This window comes from Macaca mulatta, chromosome 12 (assembly GCF_049350105.2).
Source record: "Macaca mulatta isolate MMU2019108-1 chromosome 12, T2T-MMU8v2.0, whole genome shotgun sequence".
Lineage (NCBI taxonomy): Eukaryota > Metazoa > Chordata > Mammalia > Primates > Cercopithecidae > Macaca > Macaca mulatta.
The window spans coordinates 75,884,410-75,904,495 of NC_133417.1; the positions used below are offsets into that span (position 1 = coordinate 75,884,410).

At 43.1% G+C, this 20,086-nt stretch overlaps 2 protein-coding genes across 2 annotated transcripts in view; one reads left to right on the forward strand and one right to left on the reverse strand.

The window, feature by feature from the left end:
* Nucleotides 1-866: 866 nt before the first annotated feature.
* Nucleotides 867-6,163, reverse strand: LOC114671352 (uncharacterized). The gene is made up of 2 exons (XM_077957190.1): nt 5,675-6,163; nt 867-1,002 (listed from the first exon to the last, which is right to left on the reverse strand). The coding sequence occupies exons 1-2, from the start codon at nt 6,161-6,163 to the stop codon at nt 940-942; spliced, it is 552 nt and encodes a 183-aa protein (XP_077813316.1). The 3' UTR covers nt 867-939.
* The window catches only part of GORASP2 (golgi reassembly stacking protein 2), a 38,533-nt gene continuing 24,475 nt past the window's right edge, over nt 6,029-20,086 (forward strand). The window contains 1 exon segment of the mRNA NM_001261707.2: nt 6,029-6,224. Coding sequence (NP_001248636.1) covers nt 6,162-6,224 — 63 coding nt within the window. The 5' untranslated portion in view covers nt 6,029-6,161.

The following is a 20,086-nucleotide window of genomic DNA, read 5'->3' on the forward strand; positions in this document are numbered from 1 at the left end:
AGAACCACTGGTCTAGTGCTTTTCTGTTGACATTGTCACAAGGTCCTTAGGGTGTTGCTTTGCCAGCTGGAAACCTCTGTGATCAGCAGCACCTCTGCTTGAGTTTTGCTTGCCCCCACTGGGCTTGTCCTGCCCTCTTGGCCTGGCAGGCTGCACTTACTTGTGCTGCTGGCCTGGATCCCACACCCGACAAGGGTGAGTCAGGTGTGAAGCAGTGAGGGGTATGTGAGAGAGCGAGCACAGGTTCTTGCCTCTTTGCACAGTCAGGCACACTGGCTGCTGTGGCAGGGTGGGCAGCTCCAAGCACTGGCACAGGCGCTGGCTCCATGCAAGGCTGCGGCTGGACCAGATATACCGCAAGTGGCTTCCACTGTGGGCACCAGCATCTAGGCGAGGGGAGTCTGGTGGCACCCAAAAGCTCAGAGATGCCAGGAACTGCAGAGCTCCAAAGAAGGTGTTACAGTGTGCCACAGCCCTGGTTCAGGGAGCCCAGAGGTCTGGGCATCCAGAAGGGCTGCAGCTCTTCTCTCCTTCTCATTGCCTGTAGCATGGTGAGTGGGGGGGCGTGTTTTGGGGGGCATGTTTCAGCCCATTTGTGTTACAGCTCTTTCAGTCCTGCTGCCACGCTCTGGCCCACGGCTCCTGGGCTAGCCCAGACCCACTGCTGCTTCCCATCACATGGGGCAGCTGTCTGGAGCCTGCGGAGGGTGGGAGGGCTATAGTGTTGCAGCCCCTTTAGCTCCCACCATAGCTCGGGGAGCCATCCAGGGAAGTGTTACAGCTCCTTTCACTCCTGCCATTTGGTGGGTCCCGAGTTCTTGTCCCATACCCAGGAAGAATGAGGTTGCATGGGCAACTGGAGGGTGATCAAGGCAGAGAAGAGCTTTATTGGGCAACCAAACAGCTCTCAGCAGAGAGGAGACCCAAAGGGGGTAGCTCCTACCCACAAGCAGGTAATCCTGATGAGTCTCTGAGTCTGGCTGAGTCTGGGGTTTTCATGAGCTGAAAAGGGAGGAAGTACATGCTGATTGGTTCATGGAAAAGTCACCATCCAACTGGCCAAAAGGCATCAAGGAAGTTCTCACTCTGGATCATGAACTCCACCTGGAACTGGCAGCCAGGCCCCCAGATTTTAGGCCTGGCCTGAAGATGGGGTTTCACCGGGGACCTGCCTCTTCCCACCTAGGAACCTGTCTGCCTCCTGCCACCATCAACAGGCCATTTGTGGTGCCCAGGCTGTCTGCAGGCCCATGTCAAGCCATCCTCAACACCCCAGCCTTCCTCCCGTGCTCACTGGTGCCCAAAGTCTGAAGGGAGCCGAGGTAGCAGAGGGCTGGTGTCTCAGTACTGTCCCGAGCATACACACACCTGGTTGGGTTGCAACAGTACCTGGGCTCGGCCACAACTGTGTTCCACACCAGAGTGGGTGCTGGGGATGTGGAGAGGCCAGGGAGTGGGAGCAGGCACTTCTGAGCTTGTGGGGGAAAGAGGCTTCCTGGGCCCCTGAGAGCATAGGGATGCCTGGGTCTGGAGCCATAACTGGGCAGCTGCAGCTGCACCGAGGAGTTGGTGGGCTCCCACCCCACCAACTCGGTAAGGCATGGGAGCTCCCACTGGGATCATCTGTTCCTGGCCCCCACGGGCCAACAAGTGCACAGCCCTGGCCACACTTCCCCCACTACAGTTGGCGTCCTTGCAATGGCCACTCCATACGTGTCACCACTGCCATCAACATAACTACTAACATGATCATTCACACATTCAACAGCCATTTATTGAGTAACTATTGTGTGCCAGCTCTTTGTTAGTACGAAGAGCACAGTAGTAGACACTCAGGCAAAGCCCATGCCCTAACGGAGCTTACATTCTAATATGCAAATAAATATACACTGATGGAGTCTCTCCTTGTATTTCCCAGTTCCAAGTCCCCAAAGTGAAAACCTGATTGGTGTAGCTAGTCACTACCATCCACTTGTGGGGGGAGAACCTTTTCTAAAGGCCACCTCATTCAGTGTGAGTGCTGACTGCCTGTATAACAGGGTTCCCCTCTAGTCCAGTCAGCTGTGACTGAGAGTGCATGGCATGTAACGTGGTCTCTCATGTGGTCTCATGTGGTTTGCTCTCTCAGCAAAACAGGCTAGATTAGGAGATCCCCGTCTGCCCTATCCAATGTGGCCCTTATCCAAATATGGTTGGAACCAAACTTTCTCAGGGTAGTCTGAAGGCAAAAAGATAAGGCTGCACTAGCCAACACCAAGCTGAGTATCACTAATCTAAAAATCCAAAGTGCTCCAATTGGAAACTTTTTGAGTACTGACATAACACTCAAAGGAAATGCTCATTGGAGCACTTTGGATTTTGGATTTTTGGATTAGAGATTCTCAACCAGTAATGTTCCAAAATCCAAAATCCAAAACACTTCTGGTCTCAAGCATTTCAGATAAGGGATATTCAATGTGTATGATAAAAAATGATCCCTCCATCATGAACCACTTATTTACAAGAACTCAGAATTGGCCAAGTGTGGTGGCTCACACCTGTAATCCCAAAACTTTCGGAAGCCGAGATGGGCAGATTGCTTGAGGCCAGGGGTTTGAGACAAGCCTGGCCAACACAGCAAAACCCCGTCTCTACTAAATATATGAAAATCATCTGGGCATGGTGGCGCATGCCTGTAATCCTAGCTTCTTGGGACGCTGAGACACAAGAACTGCTTCAACCTGGGAGGTGGAGGTTGCAGCAAGTTGAAATTGCACCACTGCACTCCAGCCTGGGCAACAGAGCGAGACTCTGTCGGAAGGAAGGAAGGAAGGTGGGGGAGGGGAGGGGAGGAAAGGAAGGAAAGGAAGGACTCAGAACACACATAATGGAACTCAGAACACACATAAAACTAAGTACTAGATACTTCTTCTGGAAGAATAGATTACTTGTGGTTTTTTAGCCTGTAGACATTTGCTTCTGTTGGACTTCGCTTTTCTGCTGCCTCTGATGTTTCAAAATACCAACCTGCCTGCAGCAGATTCTTACTCCAATTGAGGCTGACTTGACAATAATCTCCCACATGTTCCCTCCATCATGTTATATTATTTATATTAGCTTTGGCAACATCCTTGAGATTTTATTCTTTGCCTTCTGTTGGAGCGTATTCTCCAACTAAAAGAGTAAAACAACTGGCACCAGGAAAAATGGGGCAATCATTCTCACATTTTTTTCAGTCCCAAACCAGGTGGGCCCTATACCTCACCCCCACACCCCCCACCAACTGCTGCTAAAGAAATAACATGAGATTTTACCATCACCCTGGGAATTAGGAAAAAAAAGAAAAAAGACCCACAGATTTTGATGAGACACAAATAGTAACCACAGAGGTAACTTATTAACTGATTCTGAAAAAGAAAAGGCTTTGAAGCTATTCATTACACACATTCAATTCAAATCAATAAACAGTACTACCATGTTCCCAATACTCAACCAGGAACTGGGGATCTAAAGATGAAAACACATGATCGGCTGGGCGTGTTGGCTCACACCTATAATCCCAGCACTTTGGCGGACTGAGGTGGAGTTCGACTGATGTGAGCCCAGGAGTTCGAAATAAGCCTGGCAGCATAGTGAGACATTGTCTATGCAAAAAATCAAAAAAATTAGCTGGGTGTGGTAGCGCATGCCTGTAGTCTTAGCTACTCGGAAGACTGAGGTAGGGATGATTTTGAGCCCAGGAGGTGGAGGCTACAGTGAGCTGTGATCACACTCCTGCATTGCAGCCTGGGAGACAGAGTGAAACCCATCTCACAAGAAAGAAAGGAAAAAAGGAAGGAAGGAAGGAAGGAAGGAAAAAGAAAAAAGAAAAACATATGATCCTTGCTTTGAATGAATGGACCATAAATGGTAGAAGACAGACCTGTGATGATGACAGTGATGTTACAGAAATGAAGGAACTAACTGTTTCATGGCGAGGAGAGAGTCACGCTGACCTTAAGGATAAATAAGTAAGATTTGAGATGGGACTTAAAGGATTGGGATTTTTTCAAAGTTAGGATTTTTGTAAGTGGAAAATATAAGGAAAGGCATTTCAGAAGTAGAGAATAGCATGAATAAAATCAAGAAGGTAAGAAAGTAAATGGCTTGTGTGGAGAATAGCAAGCAGCCACTCATGAGGCTGAAACATACACTACAGCTCTAAGGAAGGCTAGACTTCCCCACGGACCACCAATGATCCACAGCCTGGGTTCTACAAGCCATGGCTACCATCAGACATATGGGAGACAACTGGTCCAAAAATTTTGACGACTGAACATGGCAACAGCTTCCATCATAAAGAGGGTTATAATTGCCAAGCAGAACGAGAACATTATAATTAGATCTAGTTCTTACATTTATTCTCTTGCACTAAATTTATTAAATTGTTGAATGAGCTGCTAGGCACTCCGGTAAATATCAAGAACATAAAGACAGCTCCACTGCAGACCCTGTCCTTGAGGAGCCTAATAACTGGAGATTTCATTTATGGATTTATGGATTTATTAGGCCTTCTAAAAACCTGCTATTCACTTGTTGATAGCAAAGAAAATTATTTTTAAATTTTAAATAATATTTTCTTATTACAAAAGTACTTCATGAACATCAAAGAATATGCAACCAGCCAAAACAAAAAATAAAACATCTCTGTCACCACCCAGAGATCACCACTGTAACCCTTGGTTCATATTCTCCTCCCACATCTTCATATGCATACATACGTATTAATCTGTATTTTGAGGACATGTTTTTCATATTGTCTACAGACACATCCCATCTTGTAACCAGCTTTTTAAAAAGACAATAATTTCCACGTTTCCATGTGAATAACTACTCTTCTAATACTCAGTACATATTCAAATTTCTCCAAATGAACCAAAAATGTTCTTTACGCTTATTTCTCCAAGTTGGCCCCCAACTCAAGCCCTTACAGTGTGTCTCTTGGTTATATTCTTCGTGTTCCTTTTAATCTGGCATAGGCCCTTTCATAGGACTCTGACTCAATAAAGAGAACTGGCCAGCTGTCCTGAAGGAAAGCCCACTTCCTGTATTTGCCTGATTCCCTGTGGTGTCATTTTACTTGCTCCTCAATTCCCCTTACATTCTGTAAACATCAAACTCAAGATGCCATAGAGGCAAGTTAACCACCTTGGGCTAGAATACATCATGGGTGATAGCACATACTTTACATTGCATCACATAGGAACCCACATAATACCTGGTTGACGCACCACTAGTCCAACTGACCACAAGGCAACTGGGAGTTTCAGAGGGAGTACATGTAAGGGGCAAAAGCAGCAAAGGAATACGACAACGGAATAAGCATGAATACGACCTGGCTACCTGAAGGAGGTGGGACGGGGAACCGAACAGCATCAGGTGGTGGAATGCCAGGGAAATCCAACCGTGCTTCCCACGCTGGCATCGCTCTGATTGTGACCAATCCTCTAATCTTATTCTCACAATTACGGAGGCAGAAAAAAAAAAAACCCAAACCAAAAAAGTTGGTAGGTGACTCTGTGAGACTACTGTTTTATAAAGGGAGCGTTTCCTTTTATAAAATTTAGCTGAGCAGATGCAGTATGCTCTGCTCATACTGTGCAGTGGCCCCACAGGGGGCCACTATTCCCCTCAGCTGTATAGTCTGGGAAAATACCTGTACACCCGGAGAACGGAGAGCTTGCTGTGTGTGGAGTTCGCTCCTGTTTATCAGCAGCTCTTTCCCTGCCTCTGGCCACCAGGGGGACCTGCAACCTGTTCTTTCAGGCGAGCGGGAACGCGTCTGCATAAATCTGGCCCAATCCAGGGCCCCGTAGCAAGGCGCCAAAGCAGGGGGAAGCGCATTTCTGTTCTCTCGCGAGCACGACGCGGCACCTCCCAGCCCTTCTCCGGCCCTCCCTCTCCACCCTCCCGGCCCGCGCGCGCTCGGGCCCCTTCCAGTGGCTCGCGGCAGGTGGCGCTGTCTGCGGCGTCGCAGCGGCCCGGGCCGCAGCGGAGACGATCTCCCGGCGGGCTGTGCGGCCCGGCTCTCCGGCGGCAGCGAGTGCCACGTCCCAAGTGCTACGCGGAGGAGCAGAGCGGGCGGTGCGCGGGGGGCGGGAGCAGCGCGGATCCCGGCTCGGCCACACAGATCGCCCGCCGCCATGGGCTCCTCGCAGAGCGTCGAGATCCCAGGCGGGGGCACCGAAGGCTACCACGTTCTACGGGTAAGGGCTCCGACGGCGGCCGCGGAGCTGCGGGCTGGATGTGGGGCCGGCCGCGGGGAGGCGGAGGCCCCCATGGGCTCCTTCACGGGGCAGCCAGGCCCGATCCCGCGAAGGAGAGGCTGTCGCGGGCGCTGCCTTGGCCAAGGCTGGTTCCGGAGGCCGCTGGCATCCCGCCTCCGCGGAGCGCTCTGTGCACGGGGTCCGCGGCTGTGGGAAGACGGGCTGGAGCTGGAGGCAGCTGCCGGCGACTCGGCCGGGGGGCGGCCCTGGGAAGGGGGGACAACCTTGCTCTTTTTCCGCACGGCCTTCTCTCTCTTCCACCCACCCTCGTTTTTGGCTTCCAAAGTTAGGAAGGGCGCGGAGGGAACGTTTCCAAAGTAGTGACTGTGAAGGCAGCCTTTGCGCTTTCCTAGGAGAGGGATCCTGACCCGCAGTCCGGAGGCGGGGCCTGCGGCGGCAGGTGTTAAATCACCTCGGCGCCGGCTGAGTGATTTGAAAGGCCAGTGGGGAAGGAGACGGAGATCGAAATGACCTGGAAGTAGGTTCGACGGACTTAAACAGACTTGATTTCGACAAGACTTCTCCTTTCCCATGCCACTCCTGACCCTCCCAAACCTCCTTCCCAAGATTTCCTGGAGTGGGAACTTCCGTTCTGTTCCGACTGCTGAGGGTGTGGTTTAGATTAAGGTTTAGATCCACAGTGGTAAAGAGGTAGTGCAGAGGAATTTTTTTTAAAAAAATCTGAGTATATAAAGGAAAACAACCCTAGCTTAACTTCCAGGAGGCAGAGAAACATAATACCTCAAAAGGCGTCAGCTAAGCCCCTACCTATGAACGGCCTGGGCTTGGGTGGTACAAAGCGTGTGGTCTTTTCCTCATGGAACCGAGCAACTTTAGAAGTAGCGTTGATGGTTGTGTGCTGTGACACCTGTGTGAGTGTTAACGTGAAGAACTGTCAACAGAGTGGCCGCAGCGTGTAGCGCCATTTAAGGGTGTAATAGTGTCACTCAATATTAGCTCCTCACAGGCAAGAACGTTTTCACTGAAAGTAAGAGAATGCACTTCCTGGTGCTACCTTCATTTCCTGCCCTGGGTCCCATGTTTTAGGTGAGACAACATTCTTAAATTGCCCAGCTGTCTAGGTGATAGGGCTGAGACAGATCATCTTTCTGATCTTCAGGATTATCGTATCTATTGCCTTTCCATTACACTAAAAATCCCTCCTCTAGCCATACTCTTGGTAGTAAAGGGTGATTTTTTTCCCCCAGAAAGGAAAAGGGAGCCTATAAATAAACCATATTATCTTCCTATCCCCTTCAGCTAACCAAACCCCCAAGAGCCATACTGAGAGAGGAAATGGAAGGAGAATTGTCAGTTCCCAAATGTGAGGTGAAAGCTGTGCTTTTCTTTGTGTTATCTGATCTGATTTTGAGTTCTCTACCCTGCGGTGTTACCCAGTATTACCAGCTGTTTCTCACAGTGTCCGATTGTGATCATGAATCCTTGGGGATTCGTGATGTTTTTATAATACATGCACTCAAGGAAACTCAATAAAACACATGAATGTTAATAAGCAAAAAAAAAGTCGAGTGTTTGAAAGAAAGCCATACACATCAAAAGGATTCCAACTTAATGATTACATTACAACATAAAACAAGTTTGTATTTTCTTTATGTAAGTGCAGTCAAATCAGCGTTCATACATATTCAGTAGTGCAGATGTGTTATTAATCTATAAATCTGATTTTTACAAACACTAGGGACAACCTTAGTTACCAGTCTGCATCTGGAGCATTAATGTTGCACGTGATGAAATAATTCTTACTTAGTTAGACTTTTATTAAAGAGAGCTTTAAAATAGTAATGATCTAGTTTAGGAGAATTTTGTGTCTGCGTTCCTAAGACCCTCTGCCCCTGATTCTGTAATTGGTTTCCTTATCTTTGTTTTTAGAGGGAAAAGTGCTGTGTTAAATCTTAACATACAAAAAGTCTTCCTTTCATTTGTTATTGCCTAGATGGACAGCGATATATTTCATTATTAGATTACCAAGCTTGTAAACTGGAGTAACTGTGGCAGGAAAATTTTGAATAAAATCACCCATATTCAACAAGTTCTAGAGTGATTTAATCAGAAGTTAGTTTTCTTGAATAACCAATTCCCTGGCCATTTCCTGGTTGTAGTAAAAACTTATATGATTGGGTTTTGAAATACCAATTATAATAACATTTATATCCACTGCTGTCTTTTGATTTTGTGAGTCCCTATAATTCAGATAGATTGAACTTTCCATTGTTTTCATTATTTTTCAATATCCATCTAAAAATCTGTAGGGGACAGCCTTGAAACGGATTCAGAAGTTCTGCTATGAGCAGTGTAGTTCCTTTTTATGTATTCTCTATGTATGAGTGCATATTTTCATGATTGGGATCATATTGTGTACCCAACTTCTTACTCCCACTCCAGAGGTAACCACTGTGGACAGTTTCTTATATAGCCTTTCAAATATATTTTATGCTTATAAAAAAGTCTCTTTGGCCGGGCGCAGTGGCTCACGCCTGTAATCCCCGCTTTGGAAGGCCGAGGTGGGCAGATAACCTGAGGTCAGGAGTTCGAGAACAGCCTGACCAACATGGTGAAACCCCATCTCTATTAAAAATATAAAAAATTAGCCGGGCATGGCGGTGCACACCGGTAATCCTAGCTACTTGAGAGGCTGAGGCAGGAGAATCACTTGAACCTGGGAGGCAGAGGTTGCAGTGAGCTGAGATCATGCCATTGCACTCCAGCCTGGGCAAAAAGAGTGAGACTTTGTTTCAAAAAACAGAGTCTCTTCTCACACCCTTCTCTCTTTGTTTCTTTTTGTTACCTTGGAATCTTGGAATCATATGATCCATGCTGTTGCACACCTCAGTCTTCACAGTTGATGACCTATCTTAGCAGTCTTTCTGTAGTAGCAAGTCAAGATCTGCCTCATGCTTTCAGTTAGCTCATAGTAGTCTGTTGTACCATAGATTGGTTAAGGAGTACCTCCTGGTGTTGAACATTTGGTTTTCTGGTCTTCTTTTGTTATATGAACATATTTACAAACTTAAATCCTATGTTTTGTTTTCCCATAACATACATCCTTTTCCCCAATTACTGTATTGAATTTTAATGGTAGCTGTCTGTATAAATGTTGATTTTTCATGTTACTAAATAACTACATTGTTTTCTTATTATCAACATGTGTCCATTAGAGAACATTTGGGGCCGGGCGCGGTGGCTTAAGCCTGTAATCCCAGCACTTTGGGAGGCCGAGGCGGGCGGATCACGAGGTCAGGAGATCGAGACCATCCTGGCTGACACGGTGAAACCCCGTCTCTACTAAAAAATACAAAAAACTAGCTGGGCGAGGTGGCGGGCGCCTGTAGTCCCAGCTACTGGGGAGGCTGAGGCAGGAGAATTGCGTGAACCCGGGAGGCGGAGCCTGCAGTGAGCTGAGATCCGGCCACTGCACTCCAGCCTGGGCGGCAGAGCGAGACTCCGTCTCAAAAAAAAAAAAAAAGAGAACATTTGGATATGGTAATAAAGGACAGCAAAGAACCTGAATTACCTGTAATCCCACCATCTAAAGGCAAATACTGTTGAAGTATTTTTCTTAGTCCCCTTTTTTTCGTGGGCCTAACATTGCCCCTTAGCCATGTTTCACAAAGATTTTGAATGATATGACGTATTCAAGGACTATATGGCCAAAAGTTATCTTAAGAGGTTAACATTACAACCAAAATATCCAACAGCTGAGAAATTATTAAACGAATCAGGGCCTAACCACAGATAGAGTGCTATACATTTGCTCAAAATTGTGTTTGAAACACCCTGTGTATGTGCAGGTACATTTGAGTGCTCAGGAAAATAAAGCTGAAAGATAATAAACCAGGTTGTCTAAAAAATTATTAGTGGATGGTGACCTTTTTTTTTTTAACTTTAATGTATTTTCGAGGATTTCTGAAGTGATCATTAAATACTTGTATAGTCACTCAAAGCGTAGATAGGCAAAATTACTTTTAAAAAAGAAGTGGACTCCTAGTGGAGGATTTAAAATTTTGTGTAGAAGTCTTTTTTAAAAAAATAACATTTCAGATTCTCTTATACAGTGGGTCAGATTTGTGCTCACTATGAATGGCACTTTTATTTTGGTCCTCCAATCCTAATGTAAGGCGGGAAACATGTTAGGGCTTCTCAGTTTTTGAAGTTATTGTAAGTTACTCCCTACATGTGAACTATGTTTAATATCAAAATTTTGCCTACATTTTTCCATTAATTATCCAGTGAACCCAACAAGACCATTTTCAAAATTAAAATTTTGGAGTGACCTCACAGATGCCTGTTATAGGACCTGCTTCTAAATTAAAAATATTCATATTCTGTTCCACACTTACAAACTCTGAGATAGGGGATATCTGAGGACATACTTTCTGGAGCAAGTATTCACACCAGAGTGGAGACATGGAAAATAGCATTTTCATTCTTTCTCATGCTTTCTTCTGGGAGAGATTTCGAGGTGATGGAAGAGTCATTGACATGTAGTGTGTCTCCAGTGTAATAACAGGTTTTTATCTTCTGAGCCATTTGCTGCAGACTGGGCAGCATTTAGGTGTTCTTAGAGAAGCAAGTGACTGCAAGTGGAATTACTTCTATAGAAAATGCAATGCCTAGACCGTACCTACTATCGTATGGAACTGCTCTTTTTAAATATTTTTTTCTGTTTTGTCAGAGATGAGGTCTCCCAAAGGAACTGCTCTCTTTAAGTGGTGCCTAACTAACCTACATGTAATCCTGTTGCGATGGGATTTCAGTTTAGTACTTACTTTGAAAAAGTTAATTTCTAATACTCAGTAGTCATTGTTTTCTTCTTTATTCTTCTAACATCGTCTTTCTCAAACTTTGAAACTCATGCCATCTTTTTGTTGTTGTTTTGAGACGGAGTTTCACTCTTGTTGCCCAGGCTGGAGTGCAATGGCGCGATCTCGGCTCACTGCAACCTCCCTAGTTCTCCTGCCTCGGGCCTCCCAAGTAGCTGGGATTACAGGCACCTGCCATCACGTCCAGCTAATTTTTGTATTTTTAGTAGAGTTGGGGTTTCACCATGTTGGCCAGGCTGTTCTTGAACTCCTGACCTCAAGTGATCCACCTGCCTCCACCTCCCAAAGTGCTGGGATTGCAGGTGTGAGCCACCACGCCCGACCTCATGCCCTAACACAGAAATCTCACTCTGGCTCCTTTCTCACTCATTCTGGAAACAATGTGTAAAAAGAGAACAGTAGGTTTATTTAGTGTTGTTTTCTATATATAAAGTTATAATTGTGAAACCTGAAGAGTCTGACCCTGCCCCTAAAATTGATCTCTCTTTTTTTTTTTTTTTTTTTTTTTTTTTTTTTTTTTTGAGACAGAGTCTGGCTCTGTTGCCAAGGCTGGAGTGCAGTGGCACAATCTTGGCTCACTGCAACCTCCGCCTCCCAAGTCCAAGCAATTCTCCTGCCTCGGTCTCTCTAGTGGCTGGGATTACAGGTGCCCGCGGCACCATGCCCGGCTAATTTTTGTATTTTTAGTAGAGACGGGCTTTCACCATATTGATCAGGCTGGTGTCGAATTGCTGACCTCAGCTGATCCATAGGCCTCGGCCTCCCAAAGTGCTGGAATTATAGGCGTGAACCACTGCCCAGCCCAAAATTAATCTTTTCTAATAAAAGGCCCAGAAGTTGTTTAATAAATATTCTTTAAAATTGCTTTCAAATGTAGGAGTCAGGATATCTCCGTTTATTAAAACCATGGAATACAATGTATATAAACCTTGGGATACTTTTAGGAATTACATCATTGAACATAAACTTTTTCTAATATTAATAGGCCTTGAACAAATTAGTAGTTTCATGTTGTGTATATACACTTTTTTTTTTTTTTTGAGACAGAGTCTTGCTCTGTCATCCAGGCTGAAATGCAGTGGCACAATCTCAGCTCATTGCAACCTCCACCACTCCAGTTCAAGCGATTCTCCTGCCTCAGCCTCCCAAGTAGCTAGGATTACAGGCACCCACCACCACCCCCAACTAATTTTTGTATTTTTAGTAGAGATGGGGTTTCACCCTGTTGGCCACGCTGGTCTAGAACTTCAGACCTCAAGTCATCTGCCCACCTCAGCCTCCCAAAGTGTAGGGATTACAGGCGGGAGCCACTGCACCCGCAACCCCCCACCTTTTTTTTTTTTTTTTTTTTTTTTTTGAGACAGGGTCTCACTCTAGGCTGGAATTTAGTAGCACAGTCTCCACTCACTGCAGCCTCCACCTCCGAGGCTCAAGTAATCCTCCCCCATCTCAGCCTCCCCAGTAGCTGTGACTACAGGCACACACCACCATGCCCAGCTAATTTTTTGTATTTTCGGTAGCGATGGGGTTTTGCCATGTTGCCCAGGCTGCTCTCGAACTCCTGAGTTCAAGCAATCCACCCACCTCAGCCTCACAAAGTGCTGGGATTACAGGCGTGAGACACCGCGCCCGGCCTCATATGCTTTCATACTTATGTGATGAGGTATGTTTTAATGCCTGTACTATCATCCTCAGGATTCTCACTGGGGGAAATCTGCTGTTAGTAGTTAATTATGGTTTCAGTAAGTAGTAGAGTGTACAACACTGATTCTTCTGCCTTCTGGGTCAGATACTAGCAGGGGTTTTTAATAATTCCTCTACAAATTTTATAAAAATTGAGCTTAGAATAACCATTAACATCAGTGTGTTCATTTTGCTTACTTTAATATTCTACTGAAAGGATTATATATATTGATTGATTCACTAATAAAATATCAATGTAAACTAGGAAATACAAAGTTTGATATGTGCTTTAGAAACTGTGACTTTTTTTTTTTTTTTCTTTTTTTGAAACAGGGTCTCTCTCTGTAGGATCTCACTCTGTCGCTATGGCTGGAGTGCTGTGGTGTGGTCATGGCCCATGGCAACCTTGAACTCCTGGGCTCAAGTAATCCTTTCATCTCAGCCTCCTGAGTAGCTTACAGGCATATGCTGCCATGCCCAGCTAACTTTTAAATTTTTTTGTAGAGCGATCTTTCTGTGTTGCCCAGACTGGTCTTGAACTCCTGGGCTCAAGCGATCCTCTCGTATTGGCTTCTCAAAGTGTTGGTATTACAGGTATGAGCCACCACACCTGGTCCTAAGTAGTTACTTTGAGAGACTGTACATTTCCCTGTTGGCATTGCAAATAAATTTACTGTAGCATGAAGATAATTATTCTGGGGTTTTGTTCTCTCTTTTAAGCACCAATGAGAGATGGCTCAAGCACATTGTCAGAAATAAGGAAGCTTGAGCCAGGCACAGTGGTGTGCATCTGTAATCCCAGCTACTCCAATCAGGAGACTGAGGTAAGGTGGGGGCCCAAGAGTTTAAGACCACCCTGAAAAACATAGTGAAATCCGGTCTCAATAAAAGCAAAATTGTCACTTGACCCAAAACTTTGAGGCTGCAGCAAGCTATCCTCATGCCACTGCACTCCAGCCTAGGTAACAGAGCAGCGTCTCTAAAATTAATTAATTTGTTAATTTTTTTTAAAAAATTTAAGGCTGGGTGTGGTGGCTCATGCCTGTAATCCCAGCACTTTGGGAGGCTGAGGTGGATGGATTACCTGAGGTCAGGAGTTCAAGACCAGTCTGGCCAACATGGTGAAACCCCCTCTCTACTAAAAATACAAAACTTAGACAGGTGTGTTGGCGCATTCCTGTAGTCCCAGCTACTTGGGAGGCTGAGGCAGGAGAATCGCTTGAACGCTGGAGGTGGAGGTTGCAGTGAGCTGAGATGGTACCACTGAACTCCAGCCTGGGTGACAGAGTGAGACTCCATCCCCCCAGAAAAAAAAAAAATTAGAGACCCGGTTTTGCTCTGTTGCCCAGGCTGGAGTGCAGTGTCACAGTCGCAGCTCACTGTGGCCTCGACTTCACAGGCTCAAGCAATTCTCCCTCCCTGGTCTTCCAAGTAGTTGGGACTACAGGTGCGTACCACCACGTCTGGCTGATTTTTTTGAAGGGACAAGGTCTCAAACTCCTGGGCTCAAATGATCCTCTTGCTTTAGCCTCCCAAAGTGCTGGGACTATAGCTGTGAGCCACATCCTTGCCCTAATTAGTTAATTAAAAGTAAAATCCAGGCTTTGTGGCATGTGCCTGTAGTCACAGGACTCAGGAAGCTGAGGTGGGAGGATTGCTTGAGCTCAGGAGTTCAAGAGTAGCCTTAGCAAAATATTGAGAGCTTGAGAAAGAAAAAGAAAGAAAGAGAGAGGGAAGGAGTGAAGGGAAAGAGGGAATGAAGGGAGGGAGGGAAACAAAGGAGGAAGCACCTGGTACAGTGACTCTCATCTGTAATCCCCACACTTTGGGAGGCTGAGGCAGCGGATTGCTTGAAGCCAGGAGTTCGAGATCAGCCTGGACAGTAAAGTGAGACCCTGTCTCTAAAAAAAAATAAAGACAGAAGGAAAGAATCTTGTTATCTTTGTGAACATGAGTACATTGAGAAACTATCATAGTCAACCACCAGAGACCACCTTTGGGAACTGGATTCTAGTGCCAGCTCTATCACTTCATTCTATTTCCTTGAGCAACCCTTTGAAATGCTTTGAAAAGCTTCAGTCTTTGTATCTGAAAAGTGTGGATAATAGCAGAGCCACTTCCACCTTTTCCACTGAAAAACACGTTAGATACTATGTATGAAAATAATGAAAACAATTGAGCATTATTAAATCTCTTTCTTAACACTACCTCCTTGATTATCCTGTGGATTAAATGAGATATTTCATGTAAAGCACTTAACTTAGAATGTGGAATATAATAAGGATTCAAATGTTTGGTGATGCCTTTATTACTAGCATTTGCATTATTGTGTAGAACCAGTATTGTGGCAATACTAGCTAAAATATACTACTGTAGTTGTCAACATTTTTAGTATTTTTATTTAATTAAGCAACCGTTACTTTTTGTCTGTGTACCTAACCTGTACTTTGCTGCTGTTTAAAACATAAGTTTGAGGTCATATCTGACCCATTAATTTTAGTCATCTAGGCACACACACAAATGGTGCCTGTTAATTTCCTCCTATCCTCATTTTTAAGGAAATTATTTTTTAATTTTAAACGGGGAGTGCCAGTATCCCTTTCATTGCATTGCTACAGTGTTACTAGACACATTAATTAAAATGGCTGAAAGAGTCTGTGTAATTAAAATGATCTTGCTGTATTTGATTTTTTTCATTGTAGAACCTATAGATAGCTTAGCAACAGTTAGACTTATTTCGTGGTGGGTCATTCAGGCTTACAGATTACCTCCTTAGCCTCCTCATTTTTGCAGTTAAAGAAAAGAAGTGCAGACCTGTAATCCCAGCACTTTGGGAGGCCGAGGTGGTGATCACCTGAGGTCAGGAATTTGAGTCCAGCCTGGCCAACATGGTGAAACCTCGTCTCTGCTAAGAAATACAGAAACTTAGCCAGGCATGTTGGTGGGTGCTGTAATCCCAGCTACTTGGGAGGCTGAGGCAGGAGAATCACTTGAACCCAGGAGGCAGAGATTGCTGTGAGCTGAGATTGCACCACTGCACTCCATCCTGGGCAACAAGAGGGAAACTCCATCTCAAAAAAAGAAAAGAAGCACAGAGAAGTTAATCTGATTTGCCCAAGGTCACACAGCAAGTTTTCTTTCCCTAGGAAACAAATCCCTAAGTTATTTGAAGAATATAAAATGCGTTAAGAAGTTGTCAGAGTTTTTGCTTCTTTTAGAGCAGAGTTCAATTTCTTCTAATGTTATTTTTCTAATATACAGATCTTTTCTGGAAAACCATTATGCAATAATGAGTTTTTATTTCCTTTTAGTTGCCATTACAATTTTATTTTAAACTGCTTGCATGTTAAAAATTATGTTAGGGTTAGTGTCAGGAGAACATGCACTTTGCTTTGTTTGTGAAGAACGTGGGAAGACAATGTTTTAGCAGGTGAGGCTTGAACTCTCCCAGTCTGCTGCAAAGTTATTTACCACACATTTGTGTCAAGACCCAAATAAGGAAACTTACCCATTTGCAGACATAGAAAACAGTACTCTCTCCTTATCCACAGTTTGACTTTCTGTGGTTTCAGTTACCTTTGGTTAACTGAGGTCCAAAAACATCAGATGGAAAATTCCAGAAATAAACAGCTCATAAGTGGTAGATTGCTCTATTATTAGTTATTATTGTTAATCTCTTACTGTGCCTAGCTTATAAATTAAAGTTTATCATAAGTATTTGCATATGGAAATAGTATATGAAAATATATAGTACAGTATATGTAGGGTTTGGTACTCTGCAGTTTCAAGCATCCATGGGGGGTCCTGGAACATATCCCCTGTGGATAACGGGGACTACTATAGTTCCCTCACCCTTCCCTACTAAAAAAATGCCTATTATAACTCTGGAGGATTTAGGATTTCTTTTTATTATATCATATTCCCAGATCTTTTCCCATCATTTTGAACACCTGCGCACACATATAGTGCATGAGGATTTATGTTTATAGTTGAGGTGGGTCATCATTTAAGTATTGCTTGGATTGAATTTATTTTCTAGTCTTGTTTAACATCTCTACTGTTTTTAAAAGCGGTACAGGAGGGAGGGTGTTAGAGGAGATGATGGTATAGATAGTCATTCAGTGGGGCTTATCTACATTTTGTGTGTGGAAAAGGAATATATGCTGCAGTAATAAAAAGGAGACAGTTATACATTCTAGTAAGCCGATTTTATGATAACATTTTCATTGTTAGAAAACTTAAGGAAGATAATTTACGTATCAGCCAGAAACGTGAATAAGTGTGTCTTTGTATATCATCTAGTGAAATATGTAGTCTGGTGATATCCTGTATGCTGCAAGTTGCCTTGTGGTTTCCTTTCTTTGTTACTTTAAGGTAGAAGGTCTATATACCTCAGCTGAGAGTATGTAAGTCAATAGACCAATGCAGTTGGGAGAATGCCACCTGACACCCAAGTCCACCCAAACACTTCTTCCCTCTTACTCTGCCATTCCTCCCTCCCCCAAGTGAAGAATTGAGAGAAAGAGGTTAATGTGAAATGATCCAAACCTAGCATAAGTAGTAGTATTTGAACACTCTTAATCCTGGAAGAAGAGATGGATGCTTCATTGGAAAGCAATAGTTAGGTCTGTGTGGTAAAAGAAAAGTTTAGGCTAAATCTGGTAAAACTTTTAATGATCTGGGATCAGAAGTGGAGGGAAAAGTCAAGAAGTTAATTGCCTTTTTTTTTTTTTAAACCGGGAACTTGATGGAGCAAAAGTGTTAATGGTATCTTGTAGGACAGCTTTTCCTAACTTTATTTTTATTGTAGCTCAAAGCAAAAAATGTATTTTCCATTGCAACCAGTACATACTACATTTCATGAAGAATATAGGCCTTTATTATATCATGAATTTTTGACAAATTTTCTATTATGATACTGTGTTTTGATACTTGTCTTTTGTGACACACTAAATTGATTTCAGAACCTACTGAAATCATCCACTGTAGTTGAATGACACCACTTTAGGGATTATTTCTATAAAGTTGGTGATTAAAAAATCCAGCTTCTAATCATTGATGCAAATTTCTTTGTATGTAATAAAGATGCCCCTTTACTGTGCAGTTTCATCATAAACTTCTCATTTTTGCTTGTTGAGGGTAAAAACTGTCTAACAAATATCATCTTGTTTATTGCAGCTGTTTTTCTAGAGTGTTAGGAGAGAAGCATTTCTTTCACACTGCTGTGATTTTTATTTTGTAAGCTAACCTCAGAAGTTTGAACCTTACAACTGCCAGTTAGTGTGTTCATAATTTCTTCTACCTGTCCATGTTTTGGTAATATATCTTTTTATAATTATTATTTTGTAAGCATAATTGCTCTTTAGTATTTTCAGCTGCTTTATTATGTTTCTTAATTGAGCAAAGTAAATCATGTGGCCCTAAGAAGAATTGGAAAAAAGGGCATTGGAAAAAGGGCAACCTCAGTATACTTGTTTTGATACAGGGAGCATCTCTTAAGACTTTATATTATAAGAGTACACACAAGTGTATAGCTTTGTGAATTTTCACAAACAACACACTTACTGTAACCAGCCTCTTATCCCTTTCCAGTGACATCCTGCACAACCCCCACCTCCACGGGATGAATACTATCCTGATTTCTAACAGCATAGGTTAGTTTGGGCTGTTGTTCTTTGTATAAGGGGAACCATGTGCTACGTACTCATTTGTGTCTGGCTTCTTTTGCTCAGATATTGCTTGTGAAATTTATTCATGTGTATTATTGTAGACCTTTCATGTCATTAATGTATTTGGTGCCATTGAGATAATATGCCAATATTTATTAACCTGTTGATGGGCATTTTTGTAGTTTTCAGTTTGGGACTTTTATAAATAGTAGTACTATGAACAGTATAGTGTATTTCTTTTAGAGAACATATGTATACCCATTTCTGTTGGGTATATACTTAAGGCTGGAATATACAGTCAAAAGATGTGCATATTTTCAATATTAATAGATATTGCCAAGTCATTTACTAGTTTGCATTCTAACCAGCAGTAATTGAGGTTTCTAAATGTCCTACATCCTCACTCACACTTAATATTTTTCATCTTTTTAATTTCGGTCATTCTGTTAGGTGTGTAGTAGCATTGTGGTTTTAATTTGCATTTCCTTGATGACCATTGAAGTTGAGCACATTTTCATATTTCTTTATTACTTCAGTATCCTATTTTGTTTAGTGTTTGCTAAAATCTTTCCCCCATTTCTCTATTGGGTTGTCTTTTTTCTGTTTTAAGCAACTTTATTGTGATAAAAGCTACATACCAGAAAGTTCAGACTTTTAAAGTATACAATTTGGTGGCTTTTTAATATGTTCGTAGAGTTGTACAACCATCACCACTGCCTAATTCCAGAAACTGTTTATTACTCCGGAAAGAAACCCATATGTATTAGTAGCCATTCCCCCATTCTTCCACCCACAACCCCTCATAACAACTAATCTGCTTTCTGTCTCTATGGATTTGTCTATTATGACATTTCATATTAATGGAATCAAACAATATGTAGTCTTCTGTGACTAACTTCTCTCACTTAGTGTTAATGTTTTCAAGATTTTTCCATGTCATAGCGTGCATTAGTACTTCATCCTTTCTTATGGATATACCACATCTTGTTTATCCATTTATCAGTTGGGGGACATTTGGGCTGTTTCTACATTAGGGATATTATGAATAATGCTGCTATGAAATTTGTGTACAGGTTTTTGCATGGAGATATATTTTCATTTTGCTTGGTTGTTTGTATACCTGGAGTGGAATTGCTGGATCATTTGATAACTTTGTGTGTAACATTTTGAGGATCTGCCAAACTGTTTTTCACAGCGGCTACACCATTCCCACCAGCAAATGTATGAGTGTTCCATTTTTTCCACATCCTTGCCAATGCTTGTTACTTTCTTTTCAAGTGTAGTCATTCCAGTGGAAAAGAAATTGTATCTTGTGGTTTTATCGTCCATCTTTCTTAATGCTTTACAGCAGTTCAAGATTTGTTCTGGATACAGATCCTTTGTTGGATATGTATTATATCTTTTTACTTTCTTAATTATACCTTTTGATGAGCAGAAGTTCTTAGAAGTTCACTTTATCAATTTATTTTAGTTTATGGTTAGTGCATTTTGTGTCCAGTTTATTAGGAAGCCTTGCAAACTTGAAGGTCTCAAAGATATTCTCTTCCGTTTTTCTCTACAGGGTTTATTGTTTTACCCTTGACCTTTAGATCTACCATCCATCTGGAAT